We start from the raw sequence: 23,619 nt of genomic DNA, 5'->3' as shown, positions 1-23,619 counted from the left end.
TCTTTCCCCCTTTTACGTTTTGGTTGTCACAAATTATCTCTGTTTATGCTACGAGTTGATTTCTGCGGTGCAGTAGCAAGTTGGCTTTTTCTTTTTTTTTGTTTAAGGTTATTTTTTTCCTTCTTTACACTGTCTGTTATGTTTAAGTGTATAATGTCTTATTTAGTGTAGAGATTGCCATTGTCTGCTTCAGTCTGTCTGTCTGTAATACTACTCATGGTTTTGTATTCTTCAGTTTTTTGTTTCAGGTCGAATAGCCTCCTTCATTATTTCTGGTAGTGCAGGTCATGTGTTAGAAAATTCCCTCAGCTTCTGTTTGTCTGGAAAGGTCTTTATTCCTCCTTCATATCTAAAGGATATCTTTGCTGGATATATTATTCTTGGCCTATAATTTCTGTCTTTCAATAGCTTGAGTATTTGAGTCCACTCCCTCCTGGCTTGTACAGTTTCTGCTGAAAAATCTGATGATAACCTGGTGGTTATCTTCTTTTTCCTGGCTGCCTTGAGGACTCTTTCTTTGTCGTTAATTTTTTACACCTTCAATTCAATGTGTCTTGGAGAAGGCCTGTTGGGATTGAGGTAATTAGGTGTTGTATTTGCTTCTTGGATTCGAGGATCCAGTTCTGTCCACAAGTTTGGGAAGTTCTCATCGTCTGTTTGAATACACTCTCTGTTCCCTTCTCCCTTTCTTCTCCTTCTGGTATGCCCATTATTCTTTTTTTTCTTTTTTTTAATTAAATTTATTGCGGTGACAATTGTCAGTAAAATTACATAGATTTCAGGTGCACAATTCTGCATCACATCATCTATAAATCCCATTGTGTGTTCTTCACCCAGATTCAGTTCTCCTTCCATCACCATATATTCGATCCCCACCACCCTCATCTCCCACCCCCCACCCCCCACCCCCGTTACCCTCTGGCAACCACCAAACTATTGTCCGTGTCCACGAGTTTCTATTTCCCATTTGTTTGTCCTGTTCCCTTGCTGCCTTTGGTTTATATACCACATATCAGTGAAATCACATGGTTCTCTGCTTTTTCTGTCTGACTTGTTTCGCTCAGCATTACTCTCTCAAGATCCATCCATGTTGTCACAAATGTTCCTATATCATCTTTTCTTACCGCCGAATAGTATTCCATGGTGTATATATACCACAACTTCTTTATCCATTCATCTATCGAAGGACATTTTGGTTGTTTCCATGTCTTGGCCACCGTAAACAAAGCTGCAATGAACATTGGAGCACACGTGTCTTTATCTCTAAATGTTTTCAGATTTTTTGGGTAGATACCCAGGAGAGGGATTGCTGGGTCATATGGCAATTCTATTCGTAATTCTTTGAGGAACCTCCACACTGCCTTCCATAACAGCTGCACCAGTCTGCATTCCCACCAACAGTGTATGAGGGTTCCTTTTTCTCCACAGCCTCTCCAACATTTGTTACTATTTGTCTTGTTGATGATAGCCATTCTGACTGGGGTGAGGTGATATCTCATTGTGGTTTTGATTTGCATTTCTCTGATGATTAGTGATGTTGAGCATTTTTTCATATGTCTATTTGCCATTTGTATGTCCTCTTTGGAGAAATGTCTCTTCAAGTCCTCTGCCCATTTTTCAATTGGGTTGTTTGTTTTTTTGTTGTTGAGTTGCATGAGTTCCTTGTATATTCTGGATACTAGCCCCTTATCAGAGGCACTGTTTGCAAAAATCTTCTCCCATTCAGTTGGTGGCCTCTTTATTTTGTCAATGGTTTCTTTTGCTGTGCAGAAGCTTTTAAGTTTCATATAGTCCCATTCGTTTATTTTAGCTTTTACTTCCATTGCCTTTGGAGTCAAGTTCATAAAATGCTCTTTGAACCCAAGGTCCATAAGTTTAGTACCTATGTTTTCTTCTATGCAGTTTATTGTGTCAGGTCTTATGCTTAAGTCTTTGATCCATTTTGAATTAACTTTGGTACATGGTGACAAGTAGCAGTCCAGTTTCATTCTTTTGCACGTGGCTATCCAATTCTCCCAGCACCATTTATTGAAGAGGCTGTCTTTCCTCCATTGTATGTTTTTAGCTTTTTTGTCAAAAATTATCTGTCCATATTTATGTGGTTTTATTTCTGGGTTCTCAATTCTATTCCATTGGTCTATGTGTCTGTTTTTCTGCCAATACCATGCTGTTTTGATTATTGTAGCCCTGTAGTACAAGCCAAAGTCAGGAAGTGTGATACCTCCATTATTGTTCTTTTTTCTTAAGATTGCTTTGGCTATTCGGGGTCTTTTGTGGTTCCAAACAAATCTGATGATTTTTTGTTCTATTTCTTTAAAATATGCCATTGGGATTTTGATGGGGATTGCATTGAATCTGTATATTGCTTTGGGTAATATGGCCATTTTAACTATGTTGATTCTTCCAATCCATGAGCACGGAATGTCTTTCCATTTCTTTGTGTCTTCTTCAGTTTCTTTCAAAAATGTCTTATAGTTTTCAGCATATAGGTCTTTCACATCCTTGGTTAAGTTTATTCCTAGGTATTTTATTCTTTTTGCTGCAATTGCAAAAGGAATTGTTTTTTGTATTTCTTTTTCGGAGTTTTCATTGTTAGTATATAGGAAGGCAATGGACTTTTGTGCGTTGATTTTGTAGCCGGCAACTTTACTGTATTCGTTGATTGTTTCTAATAGCTTTTTGGTGGAGTCTTTAGGGTTTTCTATATATAGCATCATGTCATCTGCAAAGAGTGATAATTTAACTTCTTCATTCCCAATTTGGATGCCTTTTGTTTCTTTCTCTTGCCTGATTGCTCTGGCAAGGACTTCCAACACTATGTTGAAAAGCAGAGGTGATAGGGGACATCCCTGTCGTGTTCCTGAACGTAGAGCCAAGGGCTTCAGTTTTTCTCCATTAATTATGAGATTAGCAGAGGGCTTGTCATATATGGCCTTTATTATGTTAAGGTATTTTCCTTCTATACCTATTTTATTAAGTGTTTTAATCATAAATGGATGTTGTATCTTGTCAAATGCTTTTTCTGCATCAATTGATATAATCATATGATTTTTGTCCTTTATTTTGTTTATGTGATGTATCACATTGATGGATTTGCGTATGTTGAACCATCCTTGTGCCCCGGGGATGAACCCCACTTGGTCGTGATGAATAATCTTTTTAATGCATTGTTGTATTCGATTTGCTAGAATTTTATTTAGGATTTTTGCATCGGTATTCATCAGAGATATTGGTCTGTAGTTTTCTTTTTTTGTGCTGTCCTTACCAGGTTTTGGTATCAGGGTAATGTTGGCCTCATAAAATGAGTTAGGGAGTAGTGTCTCTTCTTCAATTTTTTGGAAGAGTTTGTGCAGAATTGGTATTAGATCCTCTTTGAAGGTTTGGTAGAATTCACTAGTGAAGCCATCTGTTCCCGGACTTTTGCTTTTGGGAAGGTTTTGGATGACTGATTCAATTTCGTTACTGGTGATCGGTCTGTTTAGATTTTCCAGTTCTTCATGGTTCAGCCTTGGGAGGCTATATGTTTCTAAGAACTTGTCCATTTCTTCTAGGTTGTTGAATTTGGTGGCATATAGTCCTTCATAGTATTCTTGGATGATCCTTTGTATTTCTGTGGTGTCCGTGATAACTTCCCCTTTTACGTTTCTGATTTTGTTAATCAGTGTCTTCTCTCTTTTTATCTTAGTAAGTCTAGCCAAGGGTTTGTCAATTTTGTTAATCTTTTCAAAGAACCAGCTCTTTGTCACATTAATTTTTTCTATTGTCTTTTTGTTCTCTATTTCATTTAGTTCTGCTCTAATTTTTATTATTTCCTTTCTTCTGCTGACCTTGGGTTTTACTTGTTCTTCTTTTTCTAGTTCTTTAAGGTGTACCATGAGGTTATTTATTTGGGAGTTTTCTTGTTTCTTGAGATAGGCCTGTAATGAGATAAATTTCCCTCTTAAACCTGCTTTCGCTGCATCCCAAAAATTTTGGTAGGATGTATTTTCAGTGTCATTTGTTTCTATGTATCTTTTGATCTCTCCTCTAATTTCTTCTTTGACCCAGTCCTTCTTTAAAAGTATGTTGTTTAATCTCCATGTATTTGTGTTTTTTCCCGCTTTCTTTTTACAGTTGATATCCAATTTCAAAGCCTTGTGATCAGAGAATATGCATGGTATGATTTCAATCTTCTTAAATTTGTTGAGACTGATTTTATGTCCCAATATATGGTCTATCCTTGAGAATGTTCCGTGTATACTAGAAAAGAATGTATGGTCTGATGTTTTAGGATGAAGTGCTCTATAAATGTCAATTATGTCCATTTCATCTAATGTGTCATTTAGGGCTACTATTTCGTTATTTATTTTCTGTTTGGATGATCTATCCATAGCTGTCAATGATGTATTTAAGTCCCCTAGTATAATTGTGTTTTGGTCAATTTCTCCCTTTAGTTCTGTTAGTAGTTGCTTGGTGTATTTCGGTGCTCCCTGATTGGGTGCATAAATATTGATGACTGTTATGTCTTCTTGTTGTATAGTCCCCTTCACCATTATGAAATGTCCATCTTTGTCTCTTGTTATCTTTTTCACCTTGAAGTCTGTTTCATCTGATATCATTATGGCTACACCTGATTTTCTCTGGGTACCATTTGCTTGGAGTGTCAATTTCCACCCTTTCACTTTGAGTCTATGCTTGTCCTTGTAGCTGAGATGTGTCTCTTAGAGACAACATATGGTTGGGTTTAGTTTTTTGATCCAATCTGCTACTCTGTGCCTTTTTATTGGTGAGTTCAGTCCATTTACATTTAGGGTGATTATTGATATGTGAGGATTTCCTATCATTCTATCTTTAGTTTTCTGGTAAGGCTGTGTCTCCATTGTTTCTTTGCCTTTTTATTGTTGTCTATTATTTCTGTATGGTGGTATTCTATGATGTTTCCCTCTGTTTCTTCTTTTATTTCAGTATATATTTCAGTTCTGGATTTTTTTTGAGTGGTTACCCTTAAGTTTATGTAAAAGAAAGTTTGATAATTAGAGTATTCCATTTTCTTCAGCACGCTTACTTTCTCCATTCCCATATTCCGGTTCAGGCCTTTACTCTCCCCCTTTTTGAGTTTTGGTTGCCACAAATTGTCCCTGTTGATGGTGGTCGAATAGCCTCCTTTAGTATTTCTTGTAGTGCAGGTCGTGTATTAGAAAATTCCCTCAGCTTCTGTATGTCTGGAAAGGTCTTTATTCCTCCTTCATATCTAAAGGATATCTTTGCTGGATATATTATTCTTGGCTCATGATTTCTCTCTTTCAATAGTTTGAATATTTGGTTCTACTCCCTCCTGGCTTGTAGAGTTTCTGCTGAAAAATCTGATGATAATCTAATGGGCTTTCCTTTGTAAGTTACTGTCTTCTTTTCCCTGGCTGCCTTGAGGATTCTTTCTTTGTCGTTGATTTTAGACATCTTCAATACAATGTGCCTTGGAGAAGGTCTGTTGGGATTGAGGTAACTAGGTGTTCTATTTGCTTCTTGGATTCGAGGGTCCAGTTCTGTCCACAAATTTGGGAAGTTCTCATGGACAATTTGTTTGAATATATTCTCTGTTCCCTTCTCTCTTTCTTCTCCTTCTGGTATGCCCATTATTCTTATATTGCTCTTTCTGATGGAGTCAGAAAGTTCTTGTAGAGTTCTTTCATTTCTTTTAAGTCTCAAGTCTCTTTCTTCTTCTATCTGTGACATTTCCAGGTTTCTATCTTCGATGTCACTGATTCTTTCCTCCATCTGGTCAACTCTACTACCTAAGCTGGTTATTTCATTCTTAATTTCTTCTATTGAGTTCTTAATCTCCAGAAATTCTCTTTGGTTCTTTTTTAAAATTTCAATCTCTTTCGTAAAATGTTCATGCTGTTCTTTGATTGAGTTTCTGAGTTCATTTAACTGCCTATCTGTGTTTTCTTGTATCTCGTTGAGTTTTTTCAGAACTGCAATCTTGAATTCTCTGTCACTTAAGTCACATATTTCTGTATCTTTAAGTGCCTTCTCTGGAGATTTTTCACTTTCTTTCTGAGCTATCTTGTTGCCTTGGTTATTCATGGCGATTACTGGTTTACTATTTCTCTTCCTAGACATCTACAGGAGTGACTTCTGCAACAGGTTGATAGGAAAAGGTCTTTCTTTTGTTTTCCAGTACTTGTTGGTAGAATATCTTATTATTTCTCCAACTGCAATTTATTTTTCTTCTCCCACACGGTAGTGCTGTTTTCTCTGCACTATTCCTGCTTCTCACACAATGGGGGGATTCCCTGGGAGACGGGCTTCTCCTCTGTTAATAGTTCATCTAGGTCACAGGGCGCAGTGTCCCTGTGGGTATGCGGAGAGCTTTTGATGTTCCAAAGCTCTTCCAGCTCCTGATTCAGAGCCCGTATGTTTCAGCAGTTCTGTTTACTCCTGCAGGGATCCGGCCAGATAGGTGGGGCCAGGGGCGGGGTGAGCTGTGAGAGGTGGCCCAGAGCAATGGCGGCGACCACCACCACAGCCGGTCCTGCTTCTACAGCTCTCTCCCCTTTGCTGGAACTAGTTGGGCTGTGAATTTGTGTTTGTGGGCCACAGTTCTCAAATATAGCAAATTTTCTGTTGTTTTGATCTGACACTGCTACTGTTTCGCTTCTAGCACCGGGCAGGTGGGGGCGGGGCGAGCTCTGGGAGGGGAGGGAGGGGGCGGCTAGTCTCAGTGCCTAAGGCTCCGTTCTCTGCTCGGCAGTGCGGGCTTAAACCACCGTTTTCAGCCTTTTTCCCTCAGTCTTTTCTCCGAGGTCTCTGCCGTGAGCGTTGGGTTCAGCCGTGTTATATGCTGTCCCCTCAGCCCTGTGGAGCCCTGGCGGAGCCCTAGCAGTCCGAGCTCTTCCCTCTCCCGCCGCTGCAGTAGTTCCGGGAAGCAGCGAGCTCGGCGCACTGAGCAAGGTCTGCGTCCTGCGCCCGCGCGGCTCTGTCTCCGAGCACTTGTCCCTTCCCTCCTACCCCCGCTCTCGCGAATCTCCCACCTGTAGGTGATTTCAGTCGGTAGGGGCCCTCTTCGTCTTGCCTGTCTGCTGTGCAGGGAGTCCTTTGTGGAGTTTTTGTTGTTCGATTCGTTGTAAATTCCAGGGGAGCTTTACAGAGGCTCACCTCACGCCGCCATTTTTCCGGAAGATCCCATTATTCTTATATTGCTCTTTCTGATGGAGTCAGAAAGTTCTAATAGAGTTCTTTCATTTCTTTTAAGTCTCAAGTCTCTTTCTTCTTCCATCTGTGTAATTTCCAGGTTTCTATCTTCGATGTCACTGATTCTTTCCTCCATCTGGTCAACTCTATTACCTAAGCTGGCTATTTCATTCTTCATTTCTTCTACTGAGTTCTTAATCTCCAGAAATTCTATTTTGTACTTTTTTAAAATTTCAATCTCTTTGGTAAAATCATCCTTTTGTTGTTTGTGTTTCTGAGTTCATTAAACTGCCAGTGTGTGTTTTCTTGCATCTCACTGAGATTTTTCAGAACTCCCATCTTGAATTTTCTGTCATTTAAGTCACATATTTCCATGTCTTTAAGTTCATTTTCTGGAGACTTTTCACTTTCTTTCTGAGCTGCCTTGTTACCTTGGTTATTCATGGCAGTTAGTGAATGATTTCTCTTCCTAGGCATCTACAGGAGTGGGTTCTACACCAGGTTTATAGGAACAGGTCTTTCTTTTGTTTTCCAGTAGGTGTTGGTAGAATGTTTTTTATTTTCTCTCTGACTGCAGCCTTTTATTTTCACTCACACTGTAGTGTTATATTTTCTATGCACTGTTCCAATTTCTCACACTGTGGGGGGATTCCCTGAAAGGTGGGTTTCTCCTCTATGAGTAGGTTGCCTGGGTCTCAGGGCACCACCTCCGTTGGGGGAAGTGGAGAGCTTCTGAAGTTCCGAAGCTTTTTCTGCACCTGATTCAGTGACTGTGTGTTTCAGCGGCTCTGTTTGCCCCTTTAGGGATCCGCTCAGATAGGTCATCATGTGGAGACGGGGTGGGGTGAGTTGTGAGAGGTGGCCCAGAGCAATGGCGGCGACCACCAGCACAGCACATTCTGCTCCCACAGCTCCCTCCCCTTCACCAGAACTAGTTGGGTTGCGAGTCCTTGGCTGAGGGCCACAGTTCTAAGAACTGTAAATATTCTGTTCATTTGCTCTGACACTGCTACTGTTCCGCTTCTAGCACTGGGAGGGTGGGGGTTTGGCGCGCTCTGGGAGGGTAGGGAGGGGGCGGCTAGGCTTTGAGCCTAAGGCTTCCATCCTCTTCTCAGCAGTGAGGGCTTAAACTGCTGTTTTCACCCTTCTTCCCTCAGTCTTTGCTCCGAGGTCTCTGCCATGAGCATTTGGTTCAGCTGTGTTATATGCTGATCCCTCAGGCAGGACTGTGGGCCATAAGCGGAGCCCTAGCAGTCCGAGTTCTTCCCTCTCCTTCAGCTGCGGTAGCGCAGGAGTGCAGGGAGCTCGGAGCTCCGGTCTGCTCCTGTGCGGCCGGCGTCTCCGCACTTCCTGCTTCCCTCCTTCCCCACTCGCCCAATTTGCTCACCTTTAGATGATTTCAGTTGCATGTCTCTTAGTCTTGCCTTTCTGCTGTGCAGGGAGTCCTTTGAAGAATTGTGGTTGTTCAGTTTGTTGGAAATTCCAGGGCGGATTTCAAGAGGCTCACCTCACGTCGCCATTTCTATGACCACTGTCAGATATCTCCTATCAGTTTACACTTCGTCCAGGAGACATTGCCTTCCAGGATACTATGCCCCCTTATAAAATGGGTATAGCATAGTGTTTCCAATTATTACTCATTTTTATTTGTTTGTAGGATTACTTTTGACCATTCACTATATTTTCAAGAACTGCTTTCAGTTTTTATTCTTCTAAAATTGTCTTCTTGTGCTTTACATATAGCAAATATTTTCATTTATAGAATTCTCCTTTTTTTTTTTCTTTGTTAGTCTGTGTTCTGTTCTTTTTATGAAGTAAATTCCTAGTCCCTTATTGCGGCCTCTGATTTTCTTCAGGTGTCATCACCTAGTTTAGGGATTCTCATGCTTCTATATGGCACCTTGGGAATTACTTTCTAGTAAATGAGAAGCAAAAGACCTAGATTCTAGTCTCAGCAATAATCTCTTTGTGTGGAACCTTAAGCAAGTCTCTCTTGTGCTTGAACTTCACCGTATAATCATAGAGATTATGCTTCATGCTGTCCGCCATCATAGGAATTTTGTAGCTGTCAAGTACTTTGAATGGCTTGGGAGAAAGGTGATACGGCACCAAAAATAATTAGATGATGGTATGCCTTGAAATACGGATTGGTAAATGTTAACCTGCTCACAGGTTTTGTGATGTGGGTGGAATCTGACTCTGTAATGTTATAGGGTTGTTAACCTGCCATAGTTGGGTGGAAAGTAAAGGGTAAAAGTGAAGGGCATATTTTGTTTCCAAAAGATAATGTCTTCTCTGCACTGCAGGAGGTGCTCTGTTCCAGAAGAACAAGAACTCATTGATGAAGACCAGTACTTGAGCAAAGCTAAGAAACAGTTGAGTATACCTAAGGTGGTGTTCTATATCATACAGTAGAGGAGCCTGACTCTTCTAATAGGATAGGGGAGTTTTGAGAAGAGAGATGATTTTTTTTCCTTTGGGGTTTTCAGTGATTTGCCTCCTCCCCTTGCTGTTCCACCAGTTCTTTATTCTTCTAATTATCTCCTAAGTGTGTCAACTAGTGCTTGACTTTAGTCTCTCCCTTCCTGCCCCTCTCTCTTTTGACGAAGCGTGTGACATCTCTCTTTGGTAGCTGAGTTCAGGAAGGCACCCTTGTTGCTCAATGAGGCCCACATTATTTCTAATTTGGAAGAAACATTATAACATAAATCTACAATTGGTAATCCATTTCAGACTGAGAAATTTCATAAGTGAACTAAATAGCACTTTTATCTTCTCCTAGAGATCAAACTGTTGAGAAGAAGAAGGTGCCAATGGAAAATGAGGACCACCAGGTGAGAAACAGTCCACCCTCTTCCTTTTCTCACACAGAATTTTCCGCAACAGAGGCCATAGGTTGAAGGAAGCAGCAATCTTGAAAGCTGCATAGAAATAACGAACCATTTCTTCTGGTGGTCTTTTTTTTCATTGAATCTTTTGATTTTGCTTTGATCTGCTGTTACTGATGTTCAGATCACCAAAAATAGAAGAGCCAAATCATTAATTTCCCAGACTTGGATTCAGTACTGATGCTGGACAGTGTGAATGTCACCTTCAGTGTCACAGAATTTTCAGACTTCTGTTCCATCCTCATACAGGCTGCTCCTGTTGAGTGTCTGGTTTTCCTCAGTCTCCTTTCTTCCAGGATTCAGGGGTGATTCTTCCTCCTTCCTTTTGGGAAGAAGGGGTGGTTCTTTGTGCCCCTACCCCATCCCTGCTTTCAGGCTGGCTGGCTTTATAAAGACTCTGCTGTTTTGAATTTTCAGGAGCACTGTCTCTCGGACATGGTTGCCCAGCTCCGGACGCTGAAGGGTGCAATAAGGTTGGCCGTCCTGTCAGGGACACTCCTTTCCCGACAGCCACCATAGCACCCATATATCTTCCCCCCCCACCCAACCCTGTCTTTCTGCATGATTTTCCTGTTGACCCTCTTTCCCAGAGATATCTGCTAGTCGCATGTTAGATTCACCTTCCACCCACTCAGTCAGGGTTGGTCAGACTGGTGAGGATAGAGGCAATTTAATATTAATTTTTCTGACAGTCTACCGAGACCCACATATATGAATATTCAGGTTTCGTGCCCTAATGTCTTGGCTTAATGGTCTGATGTAGAGACTGGGAGATTTCCTGGGACTGCCCTGTCCTCATTCAGTTTGCCTCCCCTTTATATTCCTTCACCTTCATCATTCATACTGTTTTCATAAGCTGGCTCTCCCACAAGATCCCAGATGCATGTGTCTGTGTGTTATGAATAAATGTTAACGTCTTGCATGCATTTCTCCAAAACCAGCACCAATACATGCTGCAATGCTTTTTCCTCCGCCCTACCCGCATCACAGATCTTAGAGGAGTGAAAACCCAGCCTTAAACTGGGTCACAAGAGAGAATTAGACACTGACTAGGGGACCTGGGTCATGCTGTGGGTGGGATGACTCTAGGAGCCAATAAGTGAGTTGGGGAGGTCTGTTGGCAACCAGCTGATAAGGTTATAAGTGAACGTGCCTGGGTTCAGTGTTCTAGTGTACATTACCGTGTGCTATTTGTTTTGTGTAGGAAACAGTTTCTTTTTATTTGGCCAAGTGTTCTTTCCTAGCATCAAAAGGATTGACTCATCCTCTGGTGTTTAGTTTGAAATTGGGATTTTTACAAGTCATTTCTTTTTTTGCTAGGTATTCACTAATCCACTGAAGATTCCTGCTATCCAAGGTATGGATGAATTGAATAATAAAACAATTGGATATGAGGAAATTGATAGCCCTAGCCAGCTTCCATCTGTTGGAGAAGAAAGCAGAACACCTCTTCAACTTAAGTCTCTGGATTCCAGCGTTTTTCAGTTTTCCAGGTGGGTAGAAAACATAGTCTGTCTTTAATAGTAAGTCTCAGGCTCCATTTTCCTGCAAATGTAAGTTGGTATGGTTCTCATGTTGATGTTATTCCTAAGGCCTAACATGGAATTCAGAAAGAGAAACACCATTTGAGATTAATAGAGTTATGTGTCGCATGTATCCCCAGGTTTTTCAACATTACAGCTACTATGTCAAGTCTGTCCTTTTTTTTTATAATTTTTTTGAGTTGATCATCTGACCAATGCTCTTTTATGTATTCACATTATGCTGTGTAATGAAATAATGGACATGAAAGCTCTGAGAAGAATAATGTGCTGTGCAAATACAAGGTGAAGTTACATAGATAAGCATTGTTTCTCTCCTTAAGTTTAGGAATACTGAAGTCCCCTGGGGCCCCATAGGCCTAGCACACGTTGGCAACATACAAAAATAACTATTCTGTGTGCCATTAAGTAAGCCTTCTAGTTCAGTCTCCTAGAGTAAATTATTAGTATAAGTTTAGTTTTGGGCTTTACTTGTTCATCTTCTAGCTTCTCATCAACAGAAAAGAACATACTTTTTCTTTTTCTTAAATATATGGAGTATTGGAAGCACTGAAAGATACGATTGCCCCTGTACTGCCTGCCATGAGACTGGAACTCAGGATCCTTAATTAAGACTTGCTTTCTCCTCTCTGTTATGCTTCTTTCTTCTGACAAAGCCAAGCCATAGGGCAGGTAGAGTTGCTCTCTAAAAGTAGAAACTTATATACTTATCAGTAATGTGACTGATACATAGTGGGTTGTGAACTTTTCATTGACCCTCTTCAGTTTGGATATCTTCTTAACATATTGTAGGATGCAAGCAATGGAATACGTAATAGGGTAAAAATGACTCCTGTTTTCCCCCCCAATATTACTGATTTTTGTCCTTGTTTCTTGCTTCTTAGGTGGGTCTTTTCAGCTTCTCATCTAGACAAACATCTCTACATTTGTGCAAGTCCCCTATTCAGTGATTCTTCCACAATTAAGCCCTGTAGATATTGGAAAAACCCCATGACCCCCCTGAACATGAACAAAAAGTCTCAAGAGGAAGTAAGCTATTAGGAACAAAACTAACAAAACTCTAAAAGAATTAAATGAGAATTTGTATGAAAGCATCTAGAGATACTCATTAACTAATGATTGAATTTGAGTCATATTGAAGGAGCAATTTTTAAGATTGAACTGTGCAACAAGGAGGTAAGAAATACAGTCTAGTCAGTCTCATGGGCTTGAGCCTAATTCTACTCTGTTCCCATCTACAGTTTTCCAACTCCCTTTGTACGTTGGTAGGGATGTACAGTAAAGTGCTGTATGTTTTTGAAGTACAGTGCTACCTTTCTACCTCAGTCTCTGAGTTAGACATATATCAGAATTGCCACTGGAGCATCAAGGTGTCATTGCTCTTGAATGCTACACGTTCCCTGCTGTGACCACTTGCCCTTTTTCTTCACAGTTTCTTTTATTCTTTGTACTGGTTTTTGGTAACCTGAAGGCAATTACAAATGCTAACCTATGTGTGTGGGTGTATTTTATGAGTGCAGTAAAGCAGTACATCCATTGGGTGGCATACTTCATCAGTCTTTATTGAGATTTCTGTGTGAGCTCATGGAACTGCTGTACCCAGCGTTGGGTTTTGGCTATGACAGACCGGTAAAGCATTTTGATTGTTCATGTGTAGTTTTAATTTGAGAATAATACTCTTTCATGCGAAAGAGATATGTGATAGTTGATGTTACTGCTGATATCATGTTTTATGTAAGGTCAGTAAATGATGATTATGTCATTTCAAGCTACACATATAGGGCAATTCTGAGTGATTGGAAAGAGTCTGCCTTTTCGTAAGGGAAAATGATGGTGTTCAAGAGTTCAGTGAAATACACAGGGTTTCCTGATAAAAACAGTGTTAATAGAATAATACATTTAGTTAAGAGTTACAAAGGTCTCCCTTGTTATTATTAAAACCTGAAGCTGATAAGGGTCCTTGGATCATGTAGTACATCTCTCTAACTCTAGATAAAATAAAGCCTACACGATCCAAGAGAAGTTTTAAAATTTTTGTGGGGTAGGTTATATGACCTAGTAAGGCTTCCCGAGGTGTCATTGGAAACAGCTTTGTGAGTCTCACAAATCTAGCAAGGGGAGGAGAGCACCTGCAATAAAGAAGAGGTTCAGCCAGTATGAAATAGGCATAACCTTTTAGGGAAAGACAGCTTATTTACGTTAAAGGAAATCATCCTTTTCTGTTTACTCATTCTATATATATTTGAGTGCTTACTGTATGAAAAGCAGTGTTCTAAGGCAGTGATGGAATCAAAGATGAAGGAGCTGTTGGTAATCAAAGTTTTATATGTGAGTATCCCCAGTGCATGCTAGGTTTCCTATGAGTAGTACAAACTAAGGTCTAAAGTAGCCATAAGCATATGGACAAAGGCGAGAATTAGTGGCTGTAATTTATTTAGATATTTAGAGAGCCTTTGAGTAAGCTGTATGTCAAAGGCTACTTTGTTCATGTTTAAGAGGATAACCAAAAAAAAAAAAATCCAAATTATACTGTAACTGTGGAAGGAAAGAAGAAACATCTATGTTTAAAGGAATATTTGAAACAACAAACATGAGGTAGAAAAGAGCAATTTTTAAAATGAATAAGTCGATTCAGGGGCCAGTATTAACATTTTAAAATATGATCTTTGAAAGAGACTTTCAGAATGGAGAAATGAGAAGTGCAGTGGGCATTTTCACCAATAAATAATCATTTAACTGGAAAAAATTATTAAAAACAAAAAAAACAATCATTCTGAGTTCCTGGAAATTGTCCTAGGAGCATACAGCAAATGGAGAAACATTTATTCAAAAAAATCTATTAAATCTCAGCATATAGACTGCTCTGATCCTCCTCCAAGCTGTATTTTATGAAAACTACGCAGCAAGCTCTAATCCAGGTGGGTGTGGCCAAGAAGTTGGGGGTGCCTTCTAACCCTAGCTCCTAGTCTGGAGCTGTGGTTTCACCTGGGAGGGGCAGGCCTCCAACATTTCTCATCTCTCCCAGTTCTGTCTTGCAGAAGCTCTATTCCAGGCAGACCCAAGAAGGACTGGGTCTCTCTTCTCCCAGCCAGCTTTCTCTTTCTTCATGCAGCCCCCACACATGGCGAAAACACTCACTTAGGGACAGCATGCTGACAATCCTGGGCCCCTATTGCTCCAGCCCCAGCTTTCTTATGGGGCAGGGGTTCATCCCAGAAGGAGGAAGCTAGAAACCATCCTGGCACCTATTCATAAAAAATAAGATTTTACTCTGGGAGAAGTTGGCCACTGTTCCTGCCCCTATCTCTTGCACAGTGGTTCTACTTAGGGAGAGAGGCAGGCTTTAAAAAAGAAAAAAGATGAAGAACTCCTTATCTCTACCTGAGAGAACTGACTTTATGTGGAACAGATCATGGAATATTCTATTCCTAATGGCATCGTAAAAAATAATGGAAATCTTGGTGGAGAACAATTAAGAGGCCACTCATAGCTCCACAATACAAGTTTACAACAAGCAAAATGGCCAAGTAATCGGATATTTGGTAACAGAGAGAAAACCAAGGAAAAAGATAGTCAAGAAGATCTCTGGGATCACGGTCAACCCTGGGGGTTAGGAAGGTTGTGCATAAACACAAGGCTGCACCCCCTCTGGAGAAATCACACTAGGATATAAGGTGGACTTGAAAGCAGTCCCCAAGCCTCACACAGATCAAACAACAAAGGGCAGGTGCCTCAATGGCACTAGGGGCTTAAGTACAACTGCTAACCAACCACTGGCTGAACAATAAGCTGCACTGACCCAGGGGCATGTCCTAGTAAACAAGGCTTAAAAATAAAATTACACATATCCTTGGTGGTCTGAAAGACTGTGCATACTCAAGGCTGTGCCCTCTCAAAAGTGGCTGGAGAGGGAAAATCCACTACCTCGCTAAATGTCGGGCAGACACATAACTTCCTTGAACTGTGATAGCAGCCTTTAAGCCACACATACATCCATTGGTAAAGGGTAAAAATCTTATCTAGCTGACAGGGCATAAGCCCAACCTTTGGCCAATAAATGGCTTATGCTGACCCAGGAGTGACTTCTAGGTTGCCAGGTAAACCATAAAAAGCAAGAAAAATGTGAGGAGGAACATCAGAGGCTGCATTCTGCAGGAGAAATATTAGGCTGGTGCAAAAGTAATTGTGGTTTTTGCAATTGTTTTCAACCTTTTAAACAGCAATAACTTTTGTACCAACCTATAGATTTCATGGGGTCAATTCAGCCAAGTCACTAAATAAACAACCAAGCAATCTCAACCCTTCAGGGAAGTGGGATCAGTGTCCAGAATTGCTGTACTATATTATCCAAAGTATCCAACTGTCAACAAAAATTATGAGACATGCAAAGAAACAGGAAAGTGTGACTTGTACATAGAGACAAAAAACAAACAACAAACAAAAACCTCAGGCAATTGAAACTGCTCTTGAAGAGACTCAGATGTTGGATTTAGTAGACAAAGACTTCAAAACAGCCATTATAAATATGTTCAAAAGACAAAAGGACATCATGTCTCATCAAGTGGGGAATATCAGTAAAGGGACAAAATTATTTTTAAAAAGAACCAGATGGAAATTCTGGAGGTGAAAAATGCAGTAAATAACATGAAAATTTCACTAAAAGGATTCAACAATACATTAAAGTTGGCTGAAGAAAGAATCAACAAACTTGGAGATATATCAGTTATAGATCATGCTAAGAACAGAGAGAAAAAAGAATGAAAAAAATGAACAGAGCCTCAGAGAAATGTGGGATACCATTAAGTGCACCAACATATGCGAAATAGGAGTACAAAAAAAGAAGAGAGGGAGTGGGGAAATGGAGTAGAAAAATATTCAAAGAAATAGTGCCTGAAAACTCACAGATTTGATTAAAAAAAAGTTAATCTACACATCCAAGAAGCTCACCAAACTCAAAATAGGATAAATGCAAAGAGAGTCACAGCCAGACATAGCATAGAGAAAATATTGAAAGGCAGAGAGAAAATCTCGAAGGCAGAAAGAGAAAAAAAATCATATGCAAGAGAACCCTAATAAGAATAATAGCTGACTTCTTTTCAGTAACAATAGAGACTAGAAGGCAGTGTGATGACATATTCAAAGTACTGGAAGAAAGACTGTCAACCAAGAATCTTAAATCCAGTAAAACTGTCTTCAGAAAATGAAGGTGAAATAAATGCATTCCCAGATAAATAAAAGCAGATGAAATTTGTTTCTGGCAAGACTGCCCTATAAGAAATACAGAAGGGAGTTTTTTAGGCTGAAAGCAACTGATACTGGGTAGTAATTCAAATTCACATGACAAACAGAGTGAGTGCTGGCAGTGGTAACTGTAATTAATTATAAAAGATATTGCAATGGCATATTTTGCCTCTTCCTATTCTTAACTGATTTAAAAGAGAATGGACTCTGGGTGGTGAACACACAGTGCAATATATGATGATGTATTATAAAAATGTACACTTGAAACCTACATAATTTTACTAACCAATGTCACCCCCAGTAAATTTAATAAAAAAGAATAATTGCATAAAACTATGTATGTATATTTGTATATAATTTCATATATGTATACAATTTTATCATTGGGTTCATCTGAAGATGTAAAATGTTTGACAGTCACAGCACCAAAGGAGGTGCGTTGTAGCAAATAACACCAGATGGTAACTCAGATCTACAGTTAGAAATGAAGAAAATTAAAAATGGAAAAATAAGGTTCACTCAGCTTTCTCAAAAGACATAACATTGTAGAAGGTAATAATTATATAAATGTGTTGTTAGATTTATAAATGTTAAACTAGAAAATGTCCATATAACATGAAAAAAGGAACAGTTGAAGAAGAAACAAAGAAAGCATGACATAGGAAACAAAGCTAGATAGCAAGTGTAAATTCTGTCCTATCAATAATAACATTAAATGTGACTAGATTAAACACTCCAATCAAAATACAGAGATTATCAGGTTGGATTTTTTTAAATGTTCTAATATACTGTCTATGGGAAACATGCTTTAGATTCAAAGATACAAATAGGTTGAAAATAAAAGGATGGAAAAGTAAATATACCATGCAAACAACAACCATAGGAGCTTGAGTGGTTATATATACTAATATCAGACAAAAGTCACTTTAAAAAAAAGTACTACTAAATATAAAGAGGGATATGTCGTAATGATAAAGTCTTGCAGGAAGATATAAAAATTATACCTATGTATGGACAGAGCCCCCAAAATGCACCAAGCAAAAGCAGGCAGAATTGAATGGAAAAACAGACAGTTTCACAATAATAGTTGGAGACGTCAGTGCCCCATTTTCAATAATGGGTAGAAAATCAACAAGGAAATAGAAGAGTTGAAGAATACTATAAACCAACTATAAGCCAACTGAACCTGACAGACGTACAGAATACTTCACCCCGAAGCAGCATAATATATATTCCTCTCAAGTGCACTTGGAATATTCTCCAGGATAGAACCTATATTAGACTATAAAACAAGCCTCACAAAATTCAAAAGGATTGATATAGTACAAAGGATGTTCTCCAACCATAATGGAATTAAATTAGAAATCAACAACAGAAAATTGGGGAAATTCACAAATATGTGGAAATTAAATAACACACTCCAAAACAACAAATGAAAAAAAGAAGAAATTACATGGGAAATTAGAAAATGTCTTGGAAGATGAAAATGAAAAGAAAATATACCAGAACCTAAGGGATGAAGCTGAAGAAGTACTTAGAGGGAAAATTATATTTGTTAATGATTATATTAAAATTGAAGAAAGATCTCAGAGTAAGAACCTAAGCTCCCACCTTAAGAAACTACAAAAACAGAGCAAGTTAAACCTAAATCAAGCAGAAAGAAGGAAATAAAGATCAGAATGGAAATGAAATAGAGAGTAGAAAAACAACAGAGAAGATCAGTGAAATCAAAAGTTGGCTCTTTGAAAAGAACAACAGAAGTTAAAAACAGTTCCATTTACAGTTGCTTGAAAAATAAAATATTTAGGAATACATATAACAAAAGTGCAAGCAAGCAACACTGTGTACTAAAAACTACAAAATATTGTTGAAAGAGATTTAAGAATACCTACCGAAATAAATAAATGGAAAGGCATTTCATATTTGTGGGTCAGAAGATTGAATGCTGTTGAGGTCCTCCCCCAAATTGAGCTACAGATTCAATGCAATCCCTGTTAAAATATCAGCTGGCTTCTCTGCAGACGAACAATGGAGGAATATAACAAAAATAAGAAAGAAAATGAGTAGAAACTATGTAGTTGGAAAAGAATTCCTGGTATGTAAACTCTAAGTAAATCTTTACTAAATGAGCGAATATGGATCTGGAATAAGAATCGATTCCTAGAGGAAAGAACCAGGCCTTTACTTAGAAAACTAGTAAGTATTTATAGAACCAATAAAGAAAATCCACTTATTTTTCTCTCATTCACATGATAGTTTCATTTTGATTGGCTCTTACTGTGAAAGGTTTCTTTCCCCTCATCCCTAAGCACAGTTAGCTAAGATCCCTTCCGTCAAGGAGCTCATACTTGAGTTTGGAACCTGTGAGACACAGGTACGCACACTTGCACGCACAGACACACATGGTGGAAAGTGATAACATATTATAAGTGAAGGCTAAAGTGCTATAGTAATTAAGAAGTACCATTTCAGTTAGACGTGGGAGCAATAAATAAAGATTTCAAATAGGGGAGTAGTGTAATTAGAGCAATGCCTTAGGAAGGTTAACTTGGCTGTGGGAGATCAGATGTGAGAGAACGGAGACTGGAGGAAGAAGCCACTGCAGTAGTCCAGGAGGGGTCATGAGAGCTTGAACTTGAGTATTGATGGTGGTAGAACTATATAAAATTACGGAGAGTTTAGTGGTGTCATAGCACAAATAGGAAACAGGAGAGGCAGATAGGTTTGAAGGTGAAAAATGAAAGGTGAGTTTTATACATACTGAGTGTGATACCAGTGGGGCTTCCATGAAGAAACGTGTGACTGGTGGTTGGAAATTCAGTACTGGAGATCAGGGCTGGGGGAATGATTTGGAAGTTACTCCCCCAGAGGTGATAGCCAAAAGGTTGCATGAAATTACCAATGAAAAAGACATGTAGGGAGAGAAAAGAATTAAGGACAGAACCCTTAGAGGTGGGACAATGAACAGAAGGCAGATCATTTGACATCCATTGCTTTTCGTAAAACTTTGTTGTTGCTGTCTAGTATCCTTTACCGTTCCTTTATGCTCAAACTGGTTTACTGTCTTCCTCAGTACCACAGTTAAAGGGTCCATCTACGGTGGCCCTTACATGTGTTTAAAGATGGGTACGTTTGTTTTTACATAGCCCTTAAGTCCTTTTGCTTTCCCCCTAAGGCTGACACAAGATCTGTTTAGATGGCGACCAGTTTTATTTCCAGGTGAACACTAGTTTTGAAGAATATTCAGGGCATTATAAGAAGCTAAGGTTTGAGATATCTTACAGATGTTCTCAGAAATTGCAGAGGAATGCGGTCAGCCTTGAAATACTGTTGTGTTGTCCAATTACAAGCCTCTTTCCCATTGAAAATTTGAAAGATGATTTTTACCTTGAAATTTCTTGGTTTTCTGCGGAGACGGCAGAATAGTTATAAGGGTTAAAATGGGTCCGGTCCTGCCGCATGATACAAAATTGCCTATGGATTTCACTGGTGCCCGTTGTTTTGTTTGTTCCTTCAACCTTTAGTGCGTATAGCAACCAGAAATGGAAGGTGATTGAGGTCATGGTCCTGGGCTTTCCTGAAAAACTGAAGGCGTGCCTGTTTACCCCAACAGAGGGGAGTGCTTTTGCCAAAAGGGTGAAATGACTTGAATTGCCTCTTTCGGTTTCTTTGTTTATGACCAGGGCCCTGTGTTTTAATTAACTTTTATAAGTGAATAATAGACAATAGCTACAATCCTGTTGGCTGGCAAATAGTATGGTGTTCATTGCAATATAAAAAAAATGTGCATAAGTCTGCATTTCAGAAACTTCTATGTCAGGCTGATTTCAATCTTATTTTCAGAGTTCTTACCAAGGTCAACCTGGTCCTGTTTTATACAGATGCTGATTCTTCATACCTTTTAGTTTCATCTCTCTCTTAAGACCAATTGCTATCTCAGGAAATTGCATAAGTGAAGGGGTTGGAGTTTGGGGGTAAAGTTGTATTGTGAACCTGAAATGAGCTGTGGATAACAGCTAGAGTAAGTTTTAATATGGGGAATTTGAAGAGGGGCTCCTTAGGATAAGAATACACTTAGCCTATATTTTGGCAGCTTAAAATGTAATTTCCTCTTCTTCTTACAGTAAGTACAAATGGATCCTAGGTGAGGAACCTGTGGAGAAACGAAGAAGGCTCCAGAATGAGATGACAACACCTCCTCTAGATTACTCCATGCCTGGGTCTTCTTACAGGAGGGTAGAGGCAGCTGTTGCTTACCCAGAAGGGGAAAACAGCCACGAGAAGTCCAGTTCTGAGAGAAGCACACCACCATACCTTTCCCCAGAATACCCAGAAGCAAGCAAGAATACCAGTCAAAGTAGGGAGGTTTCAGTTCTGTTTTCAGGAGCCCAAGACCAACACCAGGGGTCCCTGCTCCCTGAAGAATTAGATCAGATGCCAAGATTGGTAGCAGAAGAATCTAACAGAGACAGCAGAAACATAAACAAGGAAGAAGTAAACAAGGGACCTTTTGTAGCAGTTGTTGGTGTTGCAAAAGGTGTTCGAGATTCAGGAGCTCCCATTCAGCTGATCCCTTTTAACCGAGAGGAGCTTGCTGAGAGAAGAAAAGCAGTTGAATCCTGGAACCCAGTGCCTTATTCTTCTGCGGCCGCTGCTACAACCCCTGCTGCAGCCACTGGGGGGAAAGGAAGAGGCTATGAGGAGAGCGGAGGTCATAATACGCCAAAGATGAAGAACCAGAGAGAGCTGGAAGAGCTGAAAAGAACCACAGAAAAATTGGAACGTGTTCTGGCTGAAAGGAATTTATTCCAGCAAAAGGTTAGGGCTGCATCTTACCACTAGGAATAAGAGATCCTTGTAACCAAGGGACCAGGGAGTTGGAGCGCTGATGATTTCCTGTTCTGAGGCCTTTAAGCAAAATAAGCCATTGAATCATTCTGTGGTATATCTTGATTGGGTGCACCCTAATGGGTTCCCACCCATATTTTGGGATTGAAAAGGTCCATAAGCAGAGGAATATGTACAGAGGCATCACAGAGTGAAACTAGGGACAGTTTGTGGCACTTGTAGCATGTGGGGTCATGGAATTTCTATTTCTTGGACTGCAGGTGGAGGAGCTGGAACAGGAGAGGAATCACTGGCATTCTGAATTCAAGAAAGTCCAGCATGAATTGGTGACCTACAGTGCCCAGGAGACGGAAGGCTTGTACTGGAGCAAGAAACACATGGGCTATCGCCAAGCTGAATTCCAGATTCTGAAAGCTGAGCTGGAAAGAACCAAAGAGGAAAAGCAAGAACTAAAAGAGAAACTGAAGGAGACAGAGACGCACCTGGAAGTGCTGCAGAAGGCTCAGGTCTCCTACCGGACCCCAGAGGGAGATGACCTAGAAAGGTTAATTCCTAGGGTTTAGTTATCAGCTTGTGAGCGCTAATGGGAAGCATCTGTTAGGACCCCAGTTACTGGTCACTGATAAGGGAGGAAGCCTTAATCAATTCATTGGCCACAAGGATTGAGGAATTACTTCTTAGAGAGCTGCAGCCAGTTTCCCTGTGCTTGGTGGTGGTGTACTTTCTTCTTTCTTTGTAGCTAACGGAAACAATTGTTGAGAAATATAGGCCCATTTTTGAGGAGCTTCATTTTTGTCTGTTGGCTAATGACTTCATGTCATCTCTTCTCCTGCCCCCCTCACTCCATCATACAGGGCTTTGGCAAAGCTTACGCGGCTGCGTATCCACGTCAGCTATCTCCTTACTTCTGTCCTCCCTCACTTGGAGCTTCGTGAGATCGGGTTTGACTCAGAACAAGTGGATGGGATCCTGTATACGGTGCTGGAGGCAAATCACATACTGGATTGAGCACTAGACTATATACTCTATATGCCCTTCTCTGCCTTTCTCTTCTTTTTCTCCTTTCTTCTCTCCCTCCCCCACTTCTCTCTCATTCTCTCTCTCTCACCTTTATGCCTTATATAGAGAATCTTTGAGTAAATCCTGGCTCTTAACCAGCCTGCTTCTTATTCAGTTTGCTGTGAGAAAGAGGCTAGTTCAGTAGGCTTTCAAGAGTTTCAGGAACAGGAAAGCAATAGTCACCAAACCAGGTGACCTTGAGAGCTTTAACTTTCATGACTTAGATACTTGGTCTATTTTATATCCTTTCTGAAATGGTTTGTATTCATTTAAGTTGAATAAGTCAGCAAATATTGGGTCCAATGTATTAGGCATTTGAGGATAAATTAAGAAGTATAACTCATGGTTTCAGCCACCAAGGATCTAACAATCTAGTTGGAAACACAAGGCACACACCAAGTTAACTGACTTGTGCAAACAGGGAATTTCTGGGGGAGGAAGATCAAGGAATGCATCACAGCAGAAATGGGACCTAAACTAAGGTTTGTTTAAAGAACAAGCATGACCACACTTAACAGTAGTTGTTCCTTAGGTGGTAGAAATATGGTTGATATTTTTTCTTCTTGCTATCTTCCTGCCTTTTTCAAGTTTTCTATAATAAACCTGTTGTTATTCTTATGTTGGAAAAAATAAATTGTTTTTTTTAAAAGAATGAGTAGGCTTGGATTTAGATATCAAACGAGAGAGTGTGTGAAAATGTAAGTTAATTTTATATTTCTAATTTATATTTAGCATTACCTCTGGAAGAATAGAATGAACAAAAGCGTGGAAAAAGCTGGAATGTGAAATACGTGTTTGGTAGAAATAATGGGTTAATGTAAAGGAAACTAAGGTTCATTCGTGACCCATCTGCGCACCTCCCGCTGTAG

General features: G+C 39.8%; 1 protein-coding gene across 1 annotated transcript in view; it reads left to right on the top strand.

Moving 5' to 3' along the window:
• The window catches only part of MORC4 (MORC family CW-type zinc finger 4), a 73,839-nt gene extending 50,437 nt beyond the window's left edge, over window positions 1–23,402 (top strand). The window contains exons 12-17 of the mRNA XM_074323475.2: window positions 9,480–9,548; window positions 9,956–10,007; window positions 11,382–11,554; window positions 20,968–21,661; window positions 21,952–22,235; window positions 22,546–23,402. Coding sequence (XP_074179576.1) covers window positions 9,480–9,548; window positions 9,956–10,007; window positions 11,382–11,554; window positions 20,968–21,661; window positions 21,952–22,235; window positions 22,546–22,699 — 1,426 coding nt within the window. The 3' untranslated portion in view covers window positions 22,700–23,402. The remainder of the gene's footprint in view (window positions 1–9,479; window positions 9,549–9,955; window positions 10,008–11,381; window positions 11,555–20,967; window positions 21,662–21,951; window positions 22,236–22,545) is intronic.
• Window positions 23,403–23,619: the final 217 nt, after the last annotated feature.

This window comes from Rhinolophus sinicus, chromosome 18, assembly GCF_057876585.1.
Source record: "Rhinolophus sinicus isolate RSI-liver-muscle chromosome 18, RSI-T2T, whole genome shotgun sequence".
NCBI classification, from domain to species: domain Eukaryota; kingdom Metazoa; phylum Chordata; class Mammalia; order Chiroptera; family Rhinolophidae; genus Rhinolophus; species Rhinolophus sinicus.
Note: the sequence above shows the minus strand (reverse complement) of the source record. Positions and strands in the feature narration are given on the sequence as shown.